We start from the raw sequence: 27700 nt of genomic DNA on the forward strand, positions 1-27700 counted from the left end.
AGTATAAAGTTTTTGCTTTGTCATTATGGGGTATTGTCTGTAGATTGATGAGGAAAACATGTAATTTAATCAATTTTAGAATAAGGCTGTAACATAACAAAATGTGGAAAAAGTCAAGGCGTCTGAATACTTTCCGAAAGCACTGTATATGTCAAATCCCCCCCCCCCAAAAGTGTCACATGCGCCGAATATCTATCTATCTATCTATCTATCTATCTATCTATCTATCTATCTATCTATCTATCTATCTATCTATCTATCTATCTATCTATCTATCTATCTATCTATCTATCTATCTCTCTATCTCTCTATCTCTCTATCTCTCTATCTCTCTCTCTCTCTCTCTCTCTCTCTCTCTCTCTCTCTCTCTCTCTCTATCTCTCTCATCTCTCTCATCTCTCTTATCTCTCTTATCTCTCTTATCTCTCTATCTATCTATAAAACACCCACGGGCCGGATAGGAACCTTCCGCAGGCCGGATCCAGCCCGTGGGCCATATATTTGACACCCCTGTACTAGAGTGAGAGACGAGGCACTGATGATGAAGGAAAACCAAAGCGCAAGAGCTAAGAGCTTTTGTACATTGTGTTAATGCAGCTTCAGCATAAGTGTGTTTGAGACTTCTTGAAATGTTGGGTAGCTTTGGACTTTATTGTGTGTGTGGAACATACTATGCAAGTATTTAATTTGCTGTATAATCACACAAGTGCAAATATGCATATAATTTTGTACATTTTTCCCGACAGTGTGTTCCACGTACACTTTTAGGAAGAAAGGTGCTATCTAGCCTAAAAGGGATCTTCGGCTGCCCCCATAGGAGAACCCTTTGAATAACTATTTTTGGTTCCAGGTAGAAGCCTTTTGGGTTCTACCTGGAACCAAAAAGGGTTCTCCTATGGGGACTTCCCGAAGAACCCTTTTTGAACTCTTTTTTCTAAGCGTGTACTTTCACATTATGAGTGTTATGTTATACGCTTCAGGCACATTGCAACACCACTGAAAGCACTTGATATCACATATCTGTGTACTTTTATTTGAAGATGACTATATTTAAACATATGTATTGATGATGAGCTTGATGTTGGACTATGTTATGTATTACATGTGCATTATCTGTATCTTTTAAAAAGGAAGATTTCAGAACAGATGCAGTGTTGGATGAATGTAAACAGCTGGGTTGATGGTTGTGTTTGACTAAATAAACTAAACATACCTAATCATCCAAAAAGGTACAGAAATGCCTTTTGATGTATTTTTATCATTTGACTGGCTAAAAAATAAAACCATGACCGCTTCAGAGGAATAATTATTGGTTGATAATCTCTACAGCACATACAGTTGAAGTCGGAAGTTTACATACACCTTAGCCAAATACATTTAAACTCGGTTTTTCACAATTCCTAACATTTAATCCTTGTAAAAATTCCTTGTCTTAGGTCAGTTAGGATCACCACTTTATTTTAAGAATGTGAAATGACAGAATAATAGTAGAATGATTTATTTCAGCTTTTATTTCTTTCATCACATTCCCAGTGGGTCAGAAGTTTACATACACTCAATTAGTATTTGGTAGCATTGTCTAAATAGTTTAACTTGGGTCAAACGTTTTGGGTAGCCTTCTACAAGCTTCCCACAATATGTTGGGTGAATTTTGGCCCATTCCTCCTGACAGAGCTGGTGCCATCTATTTTGTGAAGTGCACCAGTCCCTCCTGCAGCAAAGCACCCCCACAACATGATGCTGCCACCCCCGTGCTTCACGGTTGGGAGGGTGTTCTTCGGCTTGCAAGCCTCCCCCTTTTTCCTCCAAACATAACGATGGTCATTATGGCCAAACAGCTCTATTTTTGTTTCATCAGACCAGAGGACATTTCTCCAAAAAGTACAATCTTTATCCCCATGTGCAGTTGCAAACCGTAGTGTTTTTTTTTTATGGCGGTTTTGGAACAGTGGCTTCTTCCTTGCTGAGCGACCTTTCAGGTTATGTCGATATAGGACTCATTTTGTCTGTGGATATACAGTGGGGCAAAAAAGTATTTTTTTCACAACAATGTGTGAAAACCTTGTGAAGACTTACAGAAAACGTTTGACCTCTGTCATTGCCAACAAAGGGTATATAACAAAGTATTGGGATAAACTTTTGTTATTGACCAAATACTTATTTTCCACCATAATTTGCAAATAAATTCATTAAAAATCCTACAATGTGTTTTTCTGGATTTTTTTTCTCATTTTGTCTGTCATAGTTGAAGTGTACCTATGATGAAAATTACAGGCCTCTCTCATCTTTTTAAGTGGGAGAACTTGCACAATTGGTGGCTGACAATACTTTTTTGCCCCACTGTAGATACTTTTGTACCTGTTTCCTCCAGCACCTTCACAAGGTCCGTTGCTGTTGTTCTGGGATTGATTTGCACTTTTCGCACCAAAGTACGTTCATCTCTAGGAGACAGAACGCATCTCCTTCCTGAGCGGTATGATGGCTGCATGGTCCCATGGTGTTTATACTTGCATACTATTGTTTGTACAGATGAACGTGGTACCTTCAGGCGTTTGGAAATTGCTCCCAAGGATGAACCAGACTTGTGGAGGTCTACAGTTTTTTTTCTGAGGTCTTGTCTGATTTCTTTTGATTTTCCCATGATGTCAAGCAAAGAGGCACTGAGTTTGAAGGTAGGCCTTGAAATACATCCACAGGTACACCTCCAACTGACTCAAATTATGTCAATTAGCCTAACAGAAGCTTCTAAAGCCATGATATTATTTTCTGGAATTTTCCAAGCTGTTTAAAGGCACAGTCAACTTAGTGTATGTAAACTTCTGACCCACTGGAATTGTGATACAGTGAATTATAAGTGAAATAATCTGTCTGTAAACAATTGTTGGAAAAATGACTTGTGTCATGCACAAAGTAGATGTCCTTACCATCTTGCCAAAACTATAGTTTGTTAATAAGAAATTTGTGGAGTGGTTGAAAAACGAGTTTTAATGACTCCAACCTAAGTGTATGTAAACTTCCGACTTCAACTGTACCCCTTAAATCACCACATCACAACACCATGACTGGTTTAATCCACTTTAATAAATAAATACAAAAATAAATTAATCTCATCGAGACATAGTCATATTTTAAATCAGGGTCAATGGGCCGACAGACAGATGGACACACCTCAGTCAGCTGTCTCCAGGTCAGGTGTGGAGGAGGACCAGACAGCCGGTTGGTGGAATCCGAGGCCCACCCCCGTTCAATGACAGAAGAGGAAAGAAGACAGGGGAGGTGGAGTTGGAGTGTTCATATCATATTTGTGCCAGCTGAGGTTAGTGCTCTCCCTACACTCTTCTCTTCCACAACGAGGGGGCTGAGACTACGCCATTCATTCTGCTCTTATTCAGTAGCATGGGATTTCCGTGTACCACTGTTCCATGGTTCCTCTGGGCATTCCACTGATGGGAAAGAACATAGCTTTCTGAAGACACTCGTACTGTAACACTCTCCAATAACATTTGTTCCTTGCATAATAGCTAGTTCCCATCTAGACTAGAGTAGGATTTCTAATTTGATCAAGCTGTATCTCTTACAGTAGTAGCAGTACGTTCTCTCAGAAAACACTAGACAGACAAAATGTATACACAAATCACACAGCAAATCCAACAACATTTTACAGGTATCCTCACCCATACGAAAAAAATACATTTCAATATATTTAACGTAACGTATAATCTATTTCAAATATATGTAGATACATTTGCATCTTTACTAAAATGCATGTTCATGTTTTCTTTTAAAACCACAACTAGAGTCTCTCCACGGCCTCATAGAGGATCTAGATACCTTTGCTATCCTCTCTGGATTAAAACCAAATTATGATAAATGTACCATATTACGTATTGGATCACTAAAAAATACACATTTTATATTGCCATGTAGTTTACCAATTAAATGGTCTGACGGAGATGTGGATATACTCGGTATAAAAATCCCAAAAGAAAGAAATGATCTCACTCCAATACATTTTTATAGAAAGTTAGCAAAAATAGATAAGATCTTGCTACCATGGAAAGGAAAATACTTGTCTATTTGTGGAAAAATCACCCTGATTAACTCTTTAGTCATATCACAGTTTACCTATTTGCTTATGGTTTTGCCTACACCTAGTGACCTGCTTTTTAAATTATATGAACAAAAAATATTCCATTTTATTTGGAACGGCAAGCCAGATAAAATTAAAAGGGCCTATTTATATAACGAATATGAATTCGGAGGGCAGAAATTATTAAATATTAAAGCATTAGACCTCTCACTAAAGGCATCAGTCATACAAAAGTTATACTTAAATCCAAACTGGTTCTCTAGTAAATTGGTACGAATGTCTCATCCTATGTTCAAGAAGGGCCTTTTTCCCTTTATTCAGATTACACCTGCTCACTTTCGGTTGTTTGAAAAGGAAATAATCTCCAAAATATCCTTATTTTTTAAACAAGCCTTAGAAAGTTGGTTGCAATTTCAGTTTAATCCACCTGAAAGGACGGAACAAATAGTACAACAAATATTGTGGTTAAATTCAAATATAGTAATTGATAAAAAAACTGTATTTATCGAAGAAATGTTTAAAAAAGGTATAATTTTTGTGAATGATATCATAAATAGGACTGGTGGAGTTATGTCACACATGCAGCTCACACAGACATATGGAAATGTCTGCTCTACCCAAAATTACAACCAATTAATTGCAGCATTACCACAAAAATGGAAGAGGCAAGTAGAAGGGGAAAAAAGTAAGGAACTTGTATGTCGGCCCTGTATTAAAGAACATAAATGGTTAAAGAAAAGTGTGATAAATAAAAACATATACCAATTTCATTTAAGGACCAAAAAACTGACAGCTGTGCCATATAAATTGCAAAATAGTTGGGAAGAGATGTTCGATGTACCCATTCCATGGCACATGGTTTATGAATTGATACGCAAAACAACGCCGGATTCAAAACTTCGAATTTTTCAATTTAAATTATTGTACAAAATTCTTGCAACTAATAGAATGTTATATATATGGGGTATACAATCTTCCCAGCTCTGTAGATTCTGCTGTGAGGAGGCAGAGTCATTAGACCATTTATTTTGGTATTGTCCATATGTAGCTCGTTTTTGGTCACAGGTCCAGGAATGGCTGAAGAATTGCAACATTTGCCTAGAACTAACGCTACAGATAGCAATACTGGGGGATTTGAAAAGCCATAGTCAATCAATCAATAATATAATAATTATTTTAGCAAAAATGTTTATTTTTAATTTACAATCTGTAGAAGCTATGAGAATAGGAAGGTTCAAATCTTTTGTGAAGCATCACAGCACAGTTGAAAAATATATGGCAAATAAAAATCCGAAATGGATGATGTTGGAAGATAGATGGGAAGGGTTGAGTAGAACTGAAGGGTGGGACTAATAACAAGATAAACAATGTAGGGCATACGGGATCTGTGAAATGTGTATAGGTGCGGAGCTTTTGTGAAATAGCACAGTTACAAGTGGAAATAAAATTGGATGGACAACAGAAATAGAGGAAGGACTAAGAACAAACAAGAGAGAACTATTATAAAGTAGTCTGTGTCTGTAAAATAGGTATAAGATGTATAAATTGAAGGTAAAAGCAGAAGTGTTTATTAGTTTACTCCAATTGGGGGAGCGGTGGTAGGGTTGCGGGGAATAATAATAAAGGTATATTCTTTAAAAAAGTATGTATGTCTATATAGGTATGTGTATGTATATATGTATATATGTATGCATGCGTGTATGGATATATATATTTACCCAAAAAAATATGGGGGATTGGAAATGATGCAGACAATTACATTGGAAGCAACATTCTTTCCGCAATATTAAGCTGATCCACCCCAAAAAAAAAGAAAAAAAAAAGAAAAAAAAAAAAAAAGAAAAAAAAAAAAATGCATGTAATGCCTGAATATATTCCAGAAACGCATGGCTATGACATCTTAATTTGCTATTTTGTATTGATCAACAGAGAAATAATGTTGGGCCACGAAGCCAAAACTTTGGCAGTGATATAATTTAAATTGTGATGGTGAGTACAAAAAAAACATTTGATTTCACCTAATTATTACATTCTGTCATAAAGAGCACATGTTCAACTTCATAAAAAATATGTTTTCCCCATAAAAAACAAACAAACAGACTATTAGTAAGTGCCTCTCTTCAGCTTAATTAAATAATAAAAACATTGGGCACTAGGCTGTTTTTATTATTATAAAATGTTTTATCAATTCAAACAAAAACGATACATCATACAACGCTCCACAATATGTCAAAGTGTAGGTATAGGTCTTGTGCTTCCAATGAGTGGTATTATAGCGGCTCTACAGAGGATGGTTAGTGGTATTATAGCGGCTCAACAGAGGATGGTTAGTGGTATTATAGCGGCTCTACAGAGGATGGTTAGTGGTATTATAGCGGCTCAACAGAGGATGGTTAGTGGTATTATAGCGGCTCCACAGAGGATGGTTAGTGGTGTTATAGCGGCTCTACAGAGGATGGTTAGTGGTGTTATAGCGGCTCTACAGAGGATGGTTAGTGGTGTTATAGCGGCTCTACAGAAGATGGTTAGTGGTGTTATAGCGGCTCTACAGAGGATGGTTAGTGGTATTATAGCGGCTCTACAGAGGATGGTTAGTGGTGTTATGGTGCATTCGTAACCAATTGGGAATTTAACAAATCTGGGAAAAATCCACTTGAATGGCCCTCCAACTGGTAACTACTAGTTAAATCAGCCATAAATCCTCTTGTGACAGGAGGATTGGAAGCTTTATTCAAATTGGAAATCAGATTTATTGAATTATCCTTGTGGTCTATATCAAAGGGCACCTAATTTCATATAACAGGCTTTTAAAATTCAATAGTGGTGCATAATTTCAACTTAACATATAAAAGGGACGCAAAAGGCACTATTTTTGTGGAACGACCCAGCACACATTAAATTCTGCCCGTTGGACATTGGTTGCAATGCTCTCATCAAGTTTGTTTGTTTATTTGTCATATGCACATTCACTGACCAATAATGTATCATGTTTGTAGTTATTTTTGTAGTCATTTAAATGCATTTATATGCATGTTAGTGCTTTTGGTATGTGTCAAGTACAATACATGCATTTTGACAAAATAGATTGTGTAATGGTGGCAGCCTATTAGAAGACATGGAGGTGGGACTTGTTGGGGCGTGGCTTAGTCTTAGTGCTTTTTGACCTCTCATGTGACAAATTGACATGACACTTAATGTGTTATGTTGTGTTCTGTGCTTAAATGTTAAGCTTGTAGACTGACAGTTCTGCAGTCTTAATGAGACTCACATAACTGCATGTGATACCAAAGAGCCTACTAAAGCTTAAGACAGTCACCATTTTGTTACGATATGATTTGGCTTTTTTTAAATGTTTGCCATACATTTTAATAAACAAATATATTTCTTACAAATACATTTAAATGCATGTTGGAATATATTTAACAAAACACTTCCAAATACATGTCAAAATATATTCTAAAATACATCTTTAATGTATTTCAGAATGCATTTTAAAATATGTTAAATACATTTTCTGATGACTTTAACATATATTGTGATATACATTTTATACACATTGATATAAACCTTTTAAATATATTCTGTAATTTATGTTGGAATGTATTTAAAGTGTATTCAATAAATAAAAATACATTATTTGGCCAATTTAAAAAATTTCACATGTATCCTAAATAATTTATCAAAACAATAATTTATATTTTAAATGTCTTTTTTTTCTTCGTATGGGCACTCATGAGACTCATGATCACTCATGATTAATTCTGTCACATTTCGAACACAAAACAATAGTTATAATCACACACCTCTCTTCTACGACAAAAAAAAAGTTATGATAAAAGAGTTCAATAGCATTTGTAAGAATAAGGATAAAGTACATATACACAAACAATCTGGAAGACCTGCATTTACTTAGTTGATACCATATCATATATATATTTTTTAAGTCTCCATTATGAAACTCTGTCCAAAAATGTTTCTCTCCCTGGGTGTTGCTCTTATAGTCAGTTTAGATCCCAAGCCTTGCTACTGTAACACACGTGATATGAACCATGGTCTCCCACGGGTCCGAACGCAGACCCTGATTTTGAAGTTTGCAGGCGGGGTTACCTCATCATGTGACCATGAGCAACCAAGCCCGACAAGTCCACTACATTCACCCCCTTTGACCTCCTCCCCCACGAGAGATCGCCTCACGTTGGGCACCAATGTAACATGCAGGATATCATCCCGGGTCTCCCTAGGGAGCAACCAACGTCTTAGACCATTAGACCAAGAGGAAATTCCTCCTTGGTCCAAGGTCAGACACTGGTTTTGAAGTTCGCAAGCGGGGCTACTTCATCACGTGACCATGAGCAACGCTGCCCGACACATCTCCTCTACACTACTGTGTACCACTGAGATTCAACAATGCACCCACATTAGTGCACCAACAATGTCATTGACGTAAGTAACCCCCAGCATTAAACGATACCATGCTTCCAGCTACACTGTCAAGAGCATCATCACACCTTCCATCAGGCCGCTAGCTGAGCTAACGCAGGATGGCACCTGAGGCATGGAGTGTAGCTTTCACCTATACAGCATGCATCATCTTACACATTCCAATTATAGCACTGTACTAGCAGGCCTCAGAGTGACAACATACCATATGCTAAAATGGGCTCAGTTCTAGATAAGCTAGTACAAAATGAAAAGCTATGATACAAGGGCAAATAAAATAGCAATCAATACAAAGTTACCGTGTATAGTGACAGTCTAAGAAGACCACACAAAAAGCATTTTCTATAGTCCAGTACATAGCAGCACAATGAGGTCCAGTTTTTGTCTCACAAAGGAAGCAGCAGTAGACGGTAAGTATAAAGAGGTCAGGGTGGGGGCTACACAGGTATAACTACAATTGGCTGGAACGTGTCTGAGGTCACAGTATGATAATTCAGTTTAGGTCGGACGCAGACTGATAGTTCAGATAGGCTACATACTGTCTGCACCAGTGTTTTGTGTTGAAGTTGAAGTAGATGGAACATTGACAGGGTCTGGGCCTGGTGTGAGGGTGTCTGGAGTGATGCCCATTCCTACCACTTGGCTAGGGGATAGAGTGAGTAATGTGGGAAATATAGGGTATTAACAGGTGGCCCTGCCTACAGTACATGGCAGCAGTTGTACTGGGCGAAGGGCAGGAGTTTCTCCTTGGAGGTGGGCTGGATGTTGAAGGACAGGGCCTTCTCACAGAGAGGGAACTGCAGCAGGCGGTCTCTCAGGTTCACATTCTTCCCCTTTCCAGGATCCAGTCTGAACGTAGGGTCGGTCCCCGTCTCCCTGGGCCCAAGGCGACCCTGTGATGCATTGTGGGATCTCTCTAATTGAAGCTCCTCCGGAGTGTCCCCCCCAGGCCCTCCCAGCTTGCGGGTCGTCTCCACCCCGTCGGGGCCCAGGTCCACACAGTGGTTATGGGGCAGAGAGCGGGGTGAGGCGCCTGGGGTGGACCCCCCACCCTGCACCAGGAGCTTAGGCTTGGACTCTGTGGTGGTGTTGTTGTTGTTAAGAATAGCATCTTCCCCTTCTATGATGTCTGGGCTGGGAGTTTCCTGTTGCCCACAACAACACTGCACCCCCCCGAGGCGAGGCAGGTATGGAGGGTGAGGGCTGATCGAACTACCATTGATTGGCTGGTCTGAAGTCAAATGACTACCTAGCCTCAGTAGGTCACATGACATGTCTCCTTCCTCCATGGGCTTCTCCCCTGACTCCATCGTACCCTGTTCCTGTTCCTGTCTGGCTGCCACCTGGTCAGGCTCCATCTCTCTGCTGTGGCTAGAAACCCTGGCCTGCAGCTCCCTGTCCCACTCCCCCCTCTCTGTCTCCAGTGCTTCCTCCACTGAGGTGGCCAACTGGCCTGTTTCCTCTCCCTGACCTGGGACAACTCTGACTGGGCTCTGTGGCGCCTCTGGAGCTGTGAGCATGGGACTAGACTGTTCTGTAGACACAGAGGTTGATACAAAGCCTATTATATGAGGCAGTGTTTGAATATTATGAAGTCCAACATGTGGTTTGCCTGTCTCTTCCACCTCATCTTCCTCCTCCTCTTCCTCTTCACAGATGAGCTGCAGGGCTCCCAGGCTCTTGACCTGTGGCGGTTCGTCAGGGGGTGAAGGGCGCAGGGTGAGCCCCAGGCAGGGCTCTGTGCTGTACTCAGGGAAGGGGCTCTCTGTGCGACTTGGCTGTGGCTGAAGCAGCAGGGGCCTGTGGGTCAGGAAGTCCCCAGCATCAGACACCCCTCGGCGGGGACAGCCAGCCAGGAGGCCATGGAGCCCCCTCTGCTCCAGATCCAGAGGCTCAGACCGCGGCCTCCTGTAGAAGAGAAAGATATATTAGAAATGAGTAGAGTTCATGATCAGCTAGTTGCATTTTTACTATGACTGACTGACTACACTGTGTGCCTTTGTGAATCATTGTGACTGACTGACTGCACTGTGTGCCTTTGTGAATCATTGTGACTGACTGCACTGTGTGCCTTTGTGAATCATTGTGACTGACTGACTGCACTGTGTGCCTTTGTGAATCATTGTGACTGACTGCACTGTGTGCCTTTGTGAATCATTGTGACTGACTGACTACACTGTGTGCCTTTGTGAATCATTGTGACTGACTGACTACACTGTGTGCCTTTGTGAATCATTGTGACTGACTGACTACACTGTGTGCCTTTGTGAATCATTGTGACTGACTGACTGCACTGTGTGCCTTTGTGAATCATTGTGACTGACTGCACTGTGTGCCTTTGTGAATCATTGTGACTGACTGACTGCACTGTGTGCCTTTGTGAATCATTGTGACTGACTACACTGTGTGCCTTTGTGAATCATTGTGACTGACTACACTGTGTGCCTTTGTGAATCATTGTGACTGACTGACTGCACTGTGTGCCTTTGTGAATCATTGTGACTGACTGACTACACTGTGTGCCTTTGTGAATCATTGTGACTGACTACACTGTGTGCCTTTGTGAATCATTGTGACTGACTGACTGCACTGTGTGCCTTTGTGAATCATTGTGACTGACTGACTACACTGTGTGCCTTTGTGAATCATTGTGACTGACTGACTACACTGTGTGCCTTTGTGAATCATTGTGACTGACTGACTACACTGTGTGCCTTTGTGAATCATTGTGACTGACTGTACTAAATGAATGCTGAGTCTTACTGGAGTTGTGATGGCTCGGCCCATGAACTGTCGACTTTCGGGATCTCGCTGGGCTGCTCCTGCTTGTCTCTCAGGATGCGCTCCCCCAGCAGGTAATACGTGGCTGTGATGTGGTTGTATTGATCCGCTTCTAGAGCCCTGGGTGTAACACAATGACACACAATTTTGTTTAAATTTAGAATAGAATATGTAAAAACAACCACATTTCAGACCTGCATCCACAAATGCATATCACCAAGTTATCTTGCTTGAAAAGCTTTCAGATCTGAGGTAAAGTACAAAGGAAGAGGATTGAGAGAAAGAGAATATGGGGAGAAGAGGAAGATATAGGGAAGTCCTCACTGTTGGATGGCATCGCGGTAAGCGATGTTGCCGCTGATCATGGCTTGGAGGATGATCTCGTGTTCCTCCTGGGACAGGCTGTGGTGGGAGGTGAGGGGGGCGGCACTGTGCCCTGTGGGGGAGGGGTTGACCCCCTGTAGCCAGGAGTGGTTCTCGATCTCCTCCAGGGAGGCACGGCTAGACGGGTCCCTCTGCAGCATACGGGAGATCAAACTGGGAGAAAGAGAGAGATAGACAGAGACAGATAGAAAGAGAGAGACACAGTTGAGAATTCACCTTCCATAGATCAGATACTATATATACCTCTGTGGCCTCTTTTTTGTAACATTGGTACACGAGTGAAGTTCTCATGCATACTGATTCAGTTATTGACAGGCAAAGCATATAACCCCATTTATCTGTGATACGAGAGTGAATGAGATCAAACTGTCAATCTATTTCATCATCAATATTCATGAGCGCCTGCAGACATCAGACAGTCTTTAGGTGCATCCATGCAGGGCAGGTAATTTGCTGAGAGGCATGGCACAGCCTGACTGTGTGCATCATCGTGCAGGCTCTGACACAGGATGGGGACTTTGTATTCCTCTCTATATGTCTGTGTGTGTGTGTGTGTGTGTGTGTGTGTGTGCAGAGAGGTATGCAAAGTCTGCATCAGACTAATCTATTTGTTATTGTGACTGTTTTAATGCACTGCAGTAAGAGGCTGAGAGCTGGCTCTAGTCTTGTGTAGAGGAACAAGTTCCTGTGAATGACCACCACGGGATGCCACTGCTCCCTCTGTCTCACTGGTAGGCGAGTGTGTGTGTGTGTGTGTGTGTGTGTGTGTGTGTGTGTGTGTGTGTGTGTGTGTGTGTGTGTGTGTGTGTGTGTGTGTGTGTGTGTGTGTGTGTGTGTGTGTGTGTGTGTGTGTGTGTGTGTCATCTTGCTATTTTATCCTCGTGGGGACCTAAAATCTCCAAAAGTCCCCACAGGGATAGTAAAACAAGGAAAAATCTCCCTCGTGGGGACGTGGAATATGTTATTTTGAGTTTAGGGGTTAGATTTAGGGTTAGGGTTGGAATTAGGGTTAGGGTAAGGAGTTATGTTTAGGGTTAGGGTTGGAATTAGGGTTAGGGTAAGGAGTTATGTTTAGGGTTAGGGTTAAGGTTAGGGTAAGGGTTAGGTTTAGGGGTTAGGGAAAATATAATTTTTAATGGAAATCAATTTTAGGTCCCCACGAGGATAGAAAAACAATTGTGTGTGTGCGTATGTGTGCACACGCCTTTAAGTGGTTTAACCATGCAAGACCAGGATCACCATTCAGCCTAAAGGCTCTATCCTCCTTTAATAATGCCCTATTTTCCCTTATGTCCATTTACACTGTGCAAGTACCCATACTTCTCTGAACCTCCAATAATGCTCTTGTTGTTTGGTATATCCTATTCATACAACTACTAAAATATTAATACAAATGAATGATTTACACACTGTCCTCCTAACTGACCCATGCACATCTCACAACACTACTATGCAGTAAAGTAAAGCACTTAATACAAAGTAAGAGTAGGTAGGGAGAGAGAGAAAAAGAGCAACAGAGGGACAGCACGAGAGAGAGCAACAGACGGGAGAGAGAGATAGCGGGAGAAAGAGAGCAACAGAGGGGAGAGAGAGATAGCAGGAGAGAGGGAGAGAGAGAGAGAGGGGGAGAGAGAACAACAGAGGGGAGAGAAAGATATCAGGAGAGAGGGAAAGAGAGAGGGGAGTGAGAGGGAGATAGTGAGAGAGAGATTGCAGGAGAGAGAGATGGAGGGTGGGTGCACGGGGAGAGGTCTGCTTTCGCTCTGTTGATTGTGCCCACAGGACTGTTCTGTTTTGCAAGGAATCATCTTCCCATGAAAAGAGCTTTCATCAGGGCCTTGGTCATATGACCCAGGTTTTATGTTTGAAACTGTTTCTGAGCCAGTCAGTTAGATGTCTGAGGCTCAATCATCTGACTCAGAACCACAAGGTCTGGGAGGTCTGGACTGCGGTTCAGTGGCTGCAGGGGTGTTCTTGAGTCTCAAACACAAATAGCATTGGTACCAAGGGGCTTAGCTAATTCATCCCTTTTTAACACAAAGACAGTTATGTTCAGATTGAACTTTAATAGATACCAGAGCTGGGGTGAGATCTGGGGTGAGATGTAGAATGGAGTGACTAGGTATCCAGGGATTGATCGTAACCATGCAATGAATTACAGACAAGTGGCAGTCCAATACAGCACGGATTTGAACCAACTTACTCAGCAACTCTAGAACTGTTTCCTAGAACTGTCATCATTTTTGGAAATCCTGAGATAAACTTTCATTTCAGCCATCTCTTTATTCTACCCATTGGTTGGCTGGCCACCTCAAATCAACTTTCAATATTGTATTCCCTATTCAGTGGTTGGCTTGCGCCCTCTGACAAAAACAGTCAAAGAGCACAGGGTAGACTGTGTCCAGAAGGCTGTTTGCACGAGGTTCTCAGTCAGGTGTGAGGTTCAGAGTTTGGGCGATAGGAGACATGGGTTTAATAAAATCTCACCCACCTCTTTGAAGTCATGTAGATCACATCAATACGCTCCACAAACGTCTGACTTACCTAACATCACTGTTAAGATTTCAAATGACAAATGATCAAGCCCACTGGTGTCTGGAGAGTTAGGTAAATCAACCTTTCATTTTCTTGCACCTTACTTGTAGAATGATCTACAATACAACTGGTGCCTCTAGGGCATTTCAGCCGTTTGTCAGGGGTCCTTTTTACTGAAAAATGTGTCCGTTTTTTATGATTGTTTTGCTTTTCATGTATTGTCGTGTATAATAACGTGTATTTTATTGTGCATATGAATGTGTAGTTTAATGTGTTTTATTGTATTTTGATGTGTATTGTGGTGCTATACAGGGCTCATCTGGAAAACAGACCTTGGTCTCAGCACTGACTCCTTGTCAAAATAAAGGTTGGCTGGGGCTGACTGGGGTAGGGCAGGTTAGGGCAAGGCATTCAGAAACACACAGAGAGCTGACAACTGGCATCGTGGTTATTATGTGTCTGTATGTATCGCTGTTGCATAACCACAGTCTATTTCTAGTGCATCTGAGAGGATTATAAAAACATATGACATATTTAAACTACATTGTGTTGAGGTTAATGAATGGTGTGTGTGAGAGCTGGAGGCTCAAAGGAGAGGGTGATGCTACTCACTCTTTACAGTCTGCGGAGACATGGGCGGGGACGGTGTAGCGACAGTCCATAATCATGGTGAGCGTCTCACTGTCATTGGTCTCCTGGAAAGGCGGCTGTCCACACACCAGCATGAAGAGGATCACCCCCAGTGACCAAATATCTGTAACACAAACACCATGCATACAGTCACCATAGATACATAAACACCTTGTCAAACTTCGTAAAGTGAGTATGCACACACATACTATTTGATCACTAGGGCCCAGATATTTGTATGGTCAGGACACATGATCAAGAAAATACTCATTGCCCTAATAATCACTGGAACAAACCAACCAACAAACATCTACAGTATAACTTGTCCCTCAGTAGGCTGGTTCCAGTGGCTGAAATGAATGATGTTGTTTACAGATCCAGGCCTTTGTCCCAGACAGCTGGGTGAGTACATACAGTAACTCTCCCTCCCCCAGTCAGTGTGTCAGAGGCAGGGTCTGGAGCCTGGAGCAAGCACACAGGCCTTGAGACACTCCGGGCAAACCTCTCACCCACACTGTGAGTGGCCCTATGAGACAGAGCGAGCCAACCTCTCACCCCCACTGACACTCCGTGTCCCTATGGCCCTGCCCAGAGCCTTCTATATATCCGGCTCTGGCTATGCTCTTACTGACTGACATTCTGTTTTAGCATGCTAGCAGATAACCATAGACTTCCAGTCATTGAGCTAGCGCTAGTTAGCAATGGCTCGCAGAACTACTTCTAACTTCTCTCATACTGGACATAGAGACATAACAATGCTATCCACTGACTCTGGGGAAGTATCCTTTTAAGGTTCAGTTAATGATGTGGGGTGGCAGGTAGCCTAGTGGTTAGAGAGTTGGACTAGTAACTGAAAGGTTGCAAGATTGAATCCCCGAGCTGAAAAGGTAAAAGGTCTGTCGTTCTGCCCCTGAACAAGGCAGGTAACCCACTGTTCCTAGACCGTCATTGTAAATAAGAATGTGTTCATAACTGACTTGCCTAGTTAAATAAAGGTTAAATAATTGTATGTGAGAAAGCCCTGTATAAGGATAGATTTTACCCATGTGGAATCCCAGTGATTATACTCCTGTTCTGTCTCTGTGATCTCTCTCTATATACTGTATATACACTGAACAAAATATATAAACGCAACATGCTACAATTTCAAAGATTTTACTGAGTTACAGTTCCTATAATGAAATCAGTCAATGTAAATAAATAAATTAGGCCCAATGTTACAAGTGCGCTGGGAGTCGGGAAGCAAGTTCAGGGAGTGAGTGTTTTAATAAATAAATGGAACAATAAACACGTAACACAAACAACGCACCGACATGAAAATAGAGTCAATAACGCCTGAGGAAAGAACCGAGGGGAGTGAGAGATATAGGGAAGTCAAGGAGGTGATGGAGTGCAGGTGAGTGTCATGAGGCGCCGGTGCGCGAGACGTGGTGACAGGTGTGCGGGATAAACAGCAGCCAGATGACCTAGAGGCCAGAGAGGGAGTATACGTGACACCCTAATCGATGGATTTCCATCTGTTGGTCATAGATACTTTAAAAAAGGTAGGGGCGTGGATAAGAAAACCAGTCAGTATCTGGTGTGACCACCATTTGCCTCATACAGTGCGACACATCTCCTTCGCATAGAGTTGATCAGGCTGTTGATTGTGGCCTGTGGAATGTTGTCCCACAACTCTTCAATGGCTGTGCGAAGTTGCTGGATATTGGGGGGAAATGGAACATGCTGTCATATACGTCGATCCAGAGCATCCCAAACATGCTCAATGGGTTACATGTCTGATGAATATGCAGGCCATCGAAGAACTGGAAAATGTTCCGCTTCCAGGAATTGTGTACAGATCCTAGCGACATGGAGCCGTGCATTATCATGCTGAAACATGAGGTGATGGCGGTGAATGAATGGCATGACAATGGGCCTCAGGATCTCATCACGGTATCTCGTTGCATTCAAATTGCCATCAATAAAATGCAATTGTGTTTGTTGTCCATAGCTTATTCCTGCCCATACCATAACCCCACCGCCCCCATGGGGCACTCATGGTGGCAAACCACTCACCCACACGACACCATACTCGCTGTCTGCCATCTGCCCGGTACAGTTAAAACCGGGATTCATCCGTGAAGAGCAAACTTCTCCAGCATACTAGTGGTCATCGAAGGTGAGAATTTACCCAATGAAGTCGGTTACAATGCCGAAATGTAGTCAGGTCAAGACCCTGTTGAGGATGACGAGCACACAGATGAGCTTCCCTGAGACGGTTTCTGACAGTTTATGCAGAAATTCTTCAGTTGTGCAAACCCACAGTTTCATCAGCTGTCCGGGTGACTGGTCTCAGACGATCCCGCAAGTGAAGAATCTGGATGTGGAGGTCCTGGGCTGGCGTGGTTAAATTTGGTCTGTGAGGCCGGTTGGACGTATTGCCAAATTCTCTAAAACGACGTTGGAGGCGGCTTATGGTAAAGAAATTAACATAAAATTATCTGGAAACAGCTCTGGTGGACATTCCTGCAGTCAGCACACCAATTGCACACTCCCTCAAAACTTGAGGGATCTGTGGCCTATTGTGTGAAATTTTAGAGTGCCCATTTATTGTCCCCAGCACAAGGTGCACCCATGTAATGATCATGCTGTTTAATCAGCTTCTTGATATGCCACACCTGTCAGGTGGATGGATTATCTTAGCAAAGGAGAAATGCTCACTATTAGGGATGTAAATACATTGCATTTTATTACAGCTCATGAAACATAGGATCAACACTTTACATGTTGCGGTTATATTTTTGTTCAATATATATTGTATACCTATCTAATGCTTTCACTCACTCACACTGTGCGTTTGTGTGTGTGCATTCGTTCAAGTGTGTGAATATGAGGATCATGTGCAGACAGACATACACAGAGCTCAATGCTGCTAATTATTGACCTGCCCACAGTCTGATGTGTGCAGGTCAATGGAGTGGGCGTCTGACAGCCAAATCTCTGTACTCTCTTTCTCTGCTCTCTCTCTCTACCTGTGCCCTCCCTCTCTCTCTCTCTCTCTCTCTCTCTCGCTCTCTCCCTGTGCCCGCTCTCTACCTGCGCCCTTCTCCCCCTCCCTCTCTCTCCCTGTGCCCTCCCCCTCCCTTTCTCTCTCCCTGCGCCCTCTCTCTCTCTGCACCCTCTCCCTGTGCTCTCTCTCTCCCTCCTCTCCTTGTGCCCTCTCTCTTCCTCTCCTTCTCCCTGTTATCCCCCCTCCTCTCCCTGCGCCCCCTCTCCGCCCTCTCTCTCTAAATATCCCAGCAGATGGTGTTTGTCTCCAGAGGAGAAATCCGCTCCCTCACTCAGAGGAAATACTCTGTTATAGAATACATTATGAGAGCTCTCCCCATCTACATCCCTCCCTCCCTCTAAACCTCACTACATCTGTTCATAACTCTTAGTACAAAACTCAAAACAGATCATCAAAAAGGCAGTGGTTTCAAAACTCTAAGCACATTTTCAATTGACAAAGTACAACACAAAATCATAGTCACCTTTTCACCAAACTTAATTAGTGTTTCATCTAGAAATACAAATACATCAAATGTACTTGCTCTTTTGTTAAAATATATTACTTAATCCTACTGCTCTTAATTGACGATCACTTAAATGTTTGGTAAACCTAGAGATTTGACATGTCAACTGGTTTGTCTACTAGAGATTTAGAGAAATACTGTCACATGAATGACACTGGAGAAACGAAGCAGGTACGGGGAGTAAAACATTTAATAAATAACAGAAATGGAACAAGACAGGAACAGCGCCAGCAAACAGGTAACAAAAACAAAAGACAATTAATGCATCAGCAGGGAACAGAGCTGGGGAACTGACAAATATAGAGGAGGAAATAAACAGAAGATGAGAGTGTCCAGGTGAGTCCAATATCGCTGATGCGCGTGACGAGGGAAGGCAGGTGTGCGTAATAGAAGATAGGAGTGCGTGATGCTGGGCAGCCTGGCGCTTGGGGGGGAAGAGCGGGAGCAGACGTGACAAATACATAATGAAAATGTCTGCCTGTGAAGTAGACTTGAATGTTAAGGCAGAACAGAGGTAGACAGACAAGTTCTACTGAAATAGCCCAGGAGACAAGACAGAGGGCCTGAGATGGTATCTGACTATCGGTTCTTCCCCACACTGCTTGGTTTGGCTTATGTAACGTTAAGAGCCATGTGTTAGACACAAAAAACAGACTCCCTGTCCAATTGCTCTGGGTCTGGGACGAACCCTGCATGGCTCTGCACTCTGCACACACAGGCCTCTGATTGTCTCTGCCTCATCATATAACCACTGTGTTCAGACAGTCACACTGCTCTCATAATAACTAGGAGACAGACACTCAGTTCAATGCCCCTGGAGGTCCATTCATAGCAGTATGCAGTACCCACCTATACAATATTCCATACAATATACAGTACACACTGTACAAATAGTCAATACATGATTCTACATGTGTGCGGGTGCGTGTGTTCGTGTATATGTGTATGTATGTGTGTGTCTCTACAGCTCTTCTTTCAAACCTGGCAGTTTGCTGCAGGGCCACGTTCTGTCCATTCAGCAGATGAAAGTCCAATCTTCCAGGTGTCATTTACCTTCAGAGTGGTTGGAAATTCTTGCACTGGAAATTCAATTCACTTTCTGAATTGCCTGAATTGAAATGGAGTTGACCTCAACCCTGTGCTGTGTTTTGTTATGCGTTGCACTGTTGCGTTATCAGTAGCAGGGCTGTATGGCAGTGTAGTGGCAGCAGGCCTCAGTGAGCGAGCTGCCTCTCTCAGCTGGCACTCTGTCACTGAGGCCTAATGTGTGGATTAAACCAGCACCTGATCAGTGGACCAAAATAATAGCATGCTGAGCTAAAGAATATTCATTCAGAGTCAGTCATACTGTAACTGTACACCACCAGCCAGGGAACCTGTGGAAATACTACACCACTCTGACTCAGTCTCCATCCATGGAGTTTTCAGGCGGCATCTGAAGACTACTGAGTCACAGAGACTAGACCATACAATGACATATAGAATCCTGTAGTAATAGGATCCCCCCCCCACACCCACACTCGTCAGGCCTTGTCCCAGCTTGACTTCAACACAGCCTGTCAGATAACATCAGAGACAAGTTTACACTAGAAAAAGGTCTCTTCAGCCACATTGCTGTGTGTGTTTCCCAGGTTCTGTTTAGACTGGGCACTAATCACTGGGTCATCATGACCGGGCTCAAACCAGGTTAATGCCAGAAATCTGTCCCGTGTCGTGTGTTGGTTGGGGAATGAGACCTTTCTCTGGTCAGTTCACACAGTCTCACACACAACGCCAAGACCACCCATGTGCAATAGGCCCAAAAATGTGGGATTTTATTTTACAGCAGTGCCACTGCCGTGCAAGCCAATAAACATGTTTTGATTTTTTACAAAAGTGTGTCGCAGATGTGTTTGTGGATTAGCTGGTACATCAAGCGGATGTATTAACCAGAGGGAATGAAAGCATCCACTACAAATGTAGGTGAGCACAGCCCAAACACACAGTGACACACAGGACTGATCAGAGAATATCGATCTAAGGATTCGGTCACAAATCTCCTGGGCTGGCTCGTGTACTCTTTATTTTTGGGCATGTTTGAGGTGTGTAGGTACTCACGCCAGGTCCTGATTCTGCAGGTGAATGAGGTGGTTGTGGTTTTGGTTTTGGTTTCAGTGCACGTGCCTAAACCCCTGCGGTCCCTCTGCAGTGGGCGGCCCACTTGGCTCTGGTCACCTGGTAGGCTGGTCTGGGTCTGTGTCTCAAAGGGGTCTGACCCAGTTAGGGGCTTTCAACCTGGCACACTCCCAGCACAGCACCACATACAGCCCTGTACTGTAGTATTACCAGTCCTGCTTGGGTCACACTGTGCTGAAATATCGACATCAAACAGTCTCAACTAGATTTTCTAGAGTATGTACCCATAGGTGATATACTTTACTAAGTGTAGTGCTGATCTTCATTATTTCACATGGCCAATCCCATCAGCAGTTATGACTAAGGAATGTATAGAACTGTGGACTAGTAGTGTGTCGTGCTGAGATGTAAGTCTGATTAGATTCCCTCTAAATTGTAATCCTGTCCTCCTGTATATGTGTCTGTCTGTGTCATTGAACACTCAGCTGTTCCCTGGCCGATGGCCATTACCTAGCAGATCTAATAGGTTTACTGGATTCCACACCGCTAGGAACAGAAGGAATTACTCTGCCTTCACTCACCTCTTTTACTGTCTCTCAGTGTTCTGTTAGGGTGATAATGGCACAGCACCATAACACGTTCCACATGTGTGTGAGGATGTCATGGTGTTTTCACAATAACAGTCAATTTTCTTAGCAACGAGGTCAGGTGAATAAGGTGCAGCCAGGTGTTCATATATCTGGGGCAGGAAGAAGTGTGTACTTGGGGAATGTTAAGGTCAGGAATACTGCAGGTCTGGAGACCTAGTACATATCTTCATAGTTCATTCACTCTCTCTGCACTACTCTCCATTTGATTTAATGAGATTTATTTAATTAGATTTAAATTGAAGAAAAAGCCCATATACAACCCTGTCTGTCTGCGGTAAACAGACCAGATTAAAAACAACATCAGTGTGCGGACACACTGAACTGTAAGTGGCAACCCACAATCCTCCTATTCTGACACAGAGACAACTATTCCCCTGGCTGTGGGCTTTAAGCCCAGCATCTACACAGCTTCACTGTCCCTGGCCTAGATTAAAGCCGTGCGAGGATTGCTATGCCGCCTATATATGCGCAAATTACATTTCCATTCCAGATTCTCTGCAGCCCAGAGACTACTCCATCTGTTCACGTTTGTGTGTGTGTATGTGTGTGTGTGTGTGTGTGTGTAGAAAGTCTACATCCCCTTGAATTTCTTTTCACATTTTGCTGCCTTAAAATCTAAATAGGGATTCAATTAATATATATTTGTGTTGGGTGAGCTAGAGTAATGCTTGCATCATGGACAGACCAACAGACAGTACTACAGATAAATCCATGTTCATTTCTCCAGCTTTATCTTGGTCTCAGAGGATTAGTGGCAATTCTGTCGAGCTCCCAGGGTGCACGTTTTGTTTTTTGCCTTAGCTCTACACAGCTGATTCAAATAACCAACTCATCACCAAGCATTGATTATTTTAATCAGCTTTGTAGTGCTAGGGCAAAAACCAAAATGTGCACCCAGAGGGGGCCCCAGGACTGAGTTTGGGAAACACTGGCTTAGAGGGACCAGAATGTGGTCTGGACAGAATTTAAAAAATATATGTGAATCGTTTATTTGTCTGTAAAATGGATCACACGCTGACATTGTTTTCTATGGAGAATTATATAGAACTGTCTTTTCACATACAGCGCCCCTTTTCACATACAGTACCCCTTGACTTTTTCCACATTTTGTTACGTTACAGCTGACTTATTTTAAAATAATTTTATACTACATTTACATAAGTACTTTGTTGAAGCACCTTTGGCTGCGATTACAGCATAGAGTCTTCTTGGGTGTGATGCTACAAGCTTGGCACAGCTGCATTTGGTGAGTTTCTCCCATTCTTCTCTGCAGATCCTCTCAACCTCTTTCAGGTTGGATGGGGAGCACTGCTGCACAGCTATTTTCAGGTCTTCCCAGAGTTGTTCGATCGGGTTCAAGTCTGGGCTCTGGCTGGGCCACTCAAGGACATTCAGAGACTTGTCCCGAATCCACTCCTGCATTGTCTTGGCTGTGTGCTTAGGGTTGTTGTCCTGTTGGAAGGTGAACCTTCGCCCCAGTCTGAGGTCCTGAGCGCTCTCGAGCAGGTTTTCATCAAGGATCTCTCTGTACTTTGCGCCATTCATCTTTCCCTCAATCCTGACTAGTCTCCCAGTCCCTGCCGCTGAAAAACATCCCCACAGCATGATGCTGCCACCACCATGTTTCACCATAGGGATGGTGCCAGGTTTCCTCCAGACGTAATGCTTGGCATTCAGGCCAAAAGTTCCATCTTGGTTTCGTCACACCAGAGAATCTTGTTTCTCATGGTATGAGAGTCTTCAGGTGCCTTTTGGCAAACTACAAGCCGGCTGTCATGTGCCTTTTACTGAGGAGTGGCTTCTGTCTGGCCACTCTACCATAAAGGCCTGATTGGTGCAGTGCTGCAGAGATGATTGTCCTTCTGGAAGGTTCTCCCATCTCCACAGACGACCTCTAGAGCTCTGTCAGAGTGACCATCGGGTTCTTAGTCACCTCCCTGACCAAGGCCCTTCTCCCCCGATTGCTCAGTTTGACAGGGCGGCCAGCTCTAGGAAGAGTCTTGGTGTTTTCAAACTTCTTCCATTTAAGAATGATGGAGGCCACTGTGCTCTTGGGGACCTTCAATGCTGCAGAAATGTGTTGGTACCCTTCCCCAGATCTGTGCCTCGACACAACCATGTCTCGGAGCTCTACTGACAATTCCTCCAACCTCATGGCTTGGTTTTTGCTCTGACATGCACTGCCAACTGTGGGACCTTATACAGACAGGTGTGTGCCTTTCCAAATCATGTCCAATCAATTGAATTGGACTCCAATCAAGCTGAAGAAACATCTCAAGGATGATCAATGGAAACTGGATGCACCTGATCTCAATTTTGAGTCTCATAGCAAAGGGTCTGAATACTTATGTAAATAAGGTACTTCTGTTTTCAATTTTTAATAAATGTACAAACATTTAAAAAAAGGGTCTGAATATTTTCTGAAGACACTGTATATCTTTCTCTCATCTCTTGAGCCTTATGATATAAAAAGCCATCCAGCCAGCAAGTCATCCATCCATCCAGAAAGCCAGACAGACAGAGAGAAAGTTAACCAGCCAGACATCCAGATGGACAGACAGACCCCCTGCTCATCCAGACACCCACTGTCCAGGTCCCCCATGTGTCTTACCTACAGCCGGAGCGTCATACTCATCCCCCAGCAGGATCTCTGGGGCGGAGTAAGCCAGCGAACCACAGCTGGTCATCAGCATGGTCCCGGGCTTGAATAGGTTGCTGAAGCCGAAGTCGGTCAGCTTGACTGTTCCCTGCTGCCTGAAGAATACCACATTCTCTGGCTTGAGGTCTCGGTGCACCACATGGAGCCGGTGGCAGTAGGAGATGGACTGGACGATCTGGGCAAAGTGAACTTTAGCAGTGTCCTCGGCCACTCCACCCTCGTGGCGCAGGATATAGTCATACATGTCCCCTCCATCGCCCAGCTCCAGGATGAGGTAGAGCTTGGTGGCGGTGTCAATGACCTCGTAGAGCCGCACCACGTTGGGGTGCTGCACCAGCTTCATACAGCGCACCTCCTGCAGCAGGTGGCCCGTCGCCATGGTGTCCAACTTGGTCTTGTCAATCACCTTGACCGCCACCAGCTGGCCTGTGAAGACGTGGCGGGCCAGCTTTACCACGGCGAAGTGGCCTTTCCCCAGCGTGCGATCCAGGTCGTAGAGGCCGGCGATCTTGCCCTCGTAGCCACTCTTAGAAGTAGCCATGTCTGGGTGGGGCGGGGCAAGGGCGGGGTGAGGGGAGTGGTGTGTTGGTGCTGGAGACAGTCTCAGTCTGGATGAGGGGTCTCGGTATGAAGAGAGGGAGGTTTGGGCTGGAGACTCTCTCTACTGATGCATTACCTGGACAAATGAAGCGATGGGAAACAAAGTCAGTACTTCATATCAAACAAGATGGAGGAGGGTTTTTATTATCCAGATTGGTATGGGAGATGTGGTGTTTGAAATACTATAAAAAACACTTAGATCCTAACAACATTGAAATGCATTGCAATTTCTTCAGCCCTGCAGTCTGTTGCAGGCAGCTATGTTCCTTATTAGAGTTTGATTGCTCAGATTTTTTATTTTATTTAACCAGGCAAGTCAGTTAAGAACAATCCTTATTTTCAATGACGGCCTACCCCAGACATTGCTGGGCCAATTGTGCGCCACCCTATGGGACTCCCAATCACAGCCGGTTGTGATACAGCCTGGAATTGAACCAGGGTCTGTAGTGATGCCTCTAGCACCGAGATGCAGTGCCTTAGACCACTGCGCCACTCAGGTGCCCCCAAGTGGTACAGACAGAGTGCTCAGTGGGTGGTCTGCCAAAAAGCTCCACTGACAGATTTACCATTACAGTGCTGCTATGGTGACAACACACATTACACAACACACATTACACAGCTTTAATGAAGCAAATCATTGTATCGGCCTTATGCCTATAGAACCCACATACGGGCGATTCCAAGCCAGCTAAAAATATTTGGGGTATCTCAGATTGTTCTGGCAATTCTCAAATAGAAACTGAATTTACATCATATGCTCTTATCCGGAGTGACTTACAGTATTGAGTCCATACATTTTCATACTGGTCCCCCATGGGAATCAAACCCACAACCCTGCCGTTGCAAGTGCCATGCTCTACCAACTGAACTACACATGAAGAAGGATGTTTGAAATGTTATTTACATTTATATCACAAACCATTTTTTAGACCTACTGTATACTGTATATGCCTCCTGTAAGACCCTATGATCTGTGAAACTGTCACGTTCTGACCATAGTTCTTTTGTATTTTCTGTGTTTTAGTGTGGTCAGGGTGTGATTTGGGTGGGTTATCTATGTGTTGTGTTTCTATGTTGGGTTTGTTGTTTGGCCTGATATGGTTCTCAATCAGAGGCAGGTGTTTGTCATTGTCTCTGATTGGGAACCATATTTAGGTAGCCTGTTTTGTGTTGGGTTTTGTGGGTGGTTGTCTTCTGTCTTTGTGTCTATGCACCAGATAGGACTTTTTCGGTTTTGCCACATTTGTTATTTTGTATTTTGTAGTGTTCACGGTTTTGTCGTTATTAAACATGATGAACACTAACTACGCTGCGTCTTGGTCCGATCCCTGCTACACCTCCTCTTCAGACGAAGAGGAGGAAATCTGCCGTTACAGAAAAGTACATGATACAGACAACATCTTGGTGTCAGGATACTCCTTACAGTGTTCTCTCAAATATGGAGAATGTCTAGATTCTGAAATACACATTTTCACATGATTTTAGTCAACATTAAAGATATTTACATTGATATCTCAAAACTACCTTTTTAGATGTATCTTATTTTAGACATATTGTTGGTAACAACACACTCTTCAAACTAGATTTGTCACGATACCAGTATCGCGATACTACAATACCAGCTTTTCCATGGCAAAAAAGAAAACATTAATTAGACTTAACTCTATCCCCATTGAGACCGTTTCTGTGCCTTCGATCTAGATTGGGCAAAATCGCCCGTATATGGCCGAACAGTGTAGTTATTCCCTCCGCAAGGCAATCAAACAAGCGAAATGTCGGTATAGGGACAAAGTGGAGTCACAATTCAACGGCTCAAACACGAGACGTATGTGGCAGGGTCAACGGGCAATTACAGACAACAAAAAGAAAACCAGCCACGTCACGGACACCGGCGTCTTGCTTCCAGACAAACTAAACACCTTCTTTGCCCGCTTTGGGGATAATACAGTGCCACCGACGCGGCCCGCTACCAAGGACTGCGGGCCCCCCTCTCCTTCTCCGTGGCCGACATGAGTAAGACATTTAAATGTCTTAACCCTCGCAAGGCTGCTGACCCAGACGGCATCCCTAGCCGCGTCCTCAGAGCACGCGCAGACCAGCTGGCTGGTGTGTTTACGGACATACTCAATTGCTCCCTATCCCAGTCTGCTGTACCAAAGAAGGAAAAAATAACTGAACTAACTGACTATCGACACGTAGCACTGACTTCTGTCATCATGAAGTGCTTTGAGAGACTAGTCAAGGAACATATCACCACCACCTTACCTGCCACCCTGCCATCATCGACTCAGTGGGTTTCGTCTCTGGACCTACACATTGCCACGGTCATACCCTGCATCATACCCTTGTCCCGTGGAATAAATATTGTGGATCTTAATATTTTTCCTCATAATCCTGGACTATCAGACCACCATCTTATTACGTTTGCATCACAACAAATAATCTGCTCAGACTCCAACCCAGGATTATCAAAAGCTGCGCTATAAATTCTCTGACAACCCAAAGATTCCTACAAGCCCTTCCAGACTCCATCCACGTACCCAAGGACATTGGAGTGCCAAACCACCTAACTGAAGATCTACATTTAACCTTGCGTAATACCGTAGATGCAGTCGCACCCCTAAAAACAAAAAAACATTTGTCACAAGAAATTAGCTCCCTGGTATTACAGAAAATACCCGAGCCTTGAAGCAAGCTTCCAGGAAATTGGAATGGAAATGGCTCTCCACCAAACTGGAAGTCTTCCAACTATCATGGAAAGACAGTACTGTGCAATATCGAAAAACCCTCACTGCTGCTCGATCAGCCTATTTTTCCAACCTAATTGAGGAGAATGAGAACAATCCAAAATAGACTTCACTGTCGCAAAGCTAACTAAAAAGCAGCATTCCCCAAGAGACTTCTCTTTGAATCTGCATATTTCTCCAAAGCTCAATTGTCCTGAGTCTGCCCAGGACTGCCAGGACCTAGGAATCAATGGAGACACACACAAGTTTTTCAATCCTGTATCTCTTCACACATTCACGAAAATAGTCATGGCCTATAAACCTTCCAGCTGCATACTGGATCCTATTCCAACTAAACCACTGAAAGAGCTACTTCCTGTGTTTGGCCCTCCTATTTTGAACATAATAAACATGCTCCCTCTCCTCTGAATGTGTACCAAACTCACTGAAAGTGGCAGTAATAAAGCATCTCTTTAAAAAGCCAAATCTTGACCTGGAAAAAGCTGCCTTCCTGAAGACCAAACAATGTATAC

At 43.3% G+C, this 27700-nt stretch overlaps 1 protein-coding gene across 1 annotated transcript; it reads right to left on the reverse strand.

The window, feature by feature from the left end:
- Positions 1-7648: 7648 nt before the first annotated feature.
- Positions 7649-24481, reverse strand: LOC120053422 (SNF-related serine/threonine-protein kinase-like). Its single transcript, XM_039000548.1, has 6 exons — positions 23794-24481; positions 14843-14984; positions 11636-11848; positions 11322-11431; positions 11238-11244; positions 7649-10438 (listed from the first exon to the last, which is right to left on the reverse strand). Exons 1-6 carry the CDS (start codon positions 24380-24382, stop codon positions 9229-9231), a joined length of 2271 nt encoding a protein of 756 aa, XP_038856476.1. The 5' UTR covers positions 24383-24481; the 3' UTR covers positions 7649-9228.
- Positions 24482-27700: the final 3219 nt, after the last annotated feature.

The sequence above is a fragment of the Salvelinus namaycush genome, chromosome 9, assembly GCF_016432855.1.
Source record: "Salvelinus namaycush isolate Seneca chromosome 9, SaNama_1.0, whole genome shotgun sequence".
Lineage (NCBI taxonomy): Eukaryota > Metazoa > Chordata > Actinopteri > Salmoniformes > Salmonidae > Salvelinus > Salvelinus namaycush.

Excerpts from the sequence above, each read along its gene's own strand:
- LOC120053422 (XM_039000548.1), bottom strand. The coding sequence starts at position 24,382 with ATGGCTACTTCTAAGAGTGGCTACGAGGGCAAGATCGCCGGCCTCTAC. Across the intron at positions 14,985-23,793 it reads GTATGACGCTCCGGCTGTAG|ATATTTGGTCACTGGGGGTG; the intron begins GTAAGACACATG and ends TTTGTGTTACAG. Across the intron at positions 11,432-11,635 it reads TACCGCGATGCCATCCAACA|GGCTCTAGAAGCGGATCAAT; the intron begins GTGAGGACTTCC and ends TGTTACACCCAG.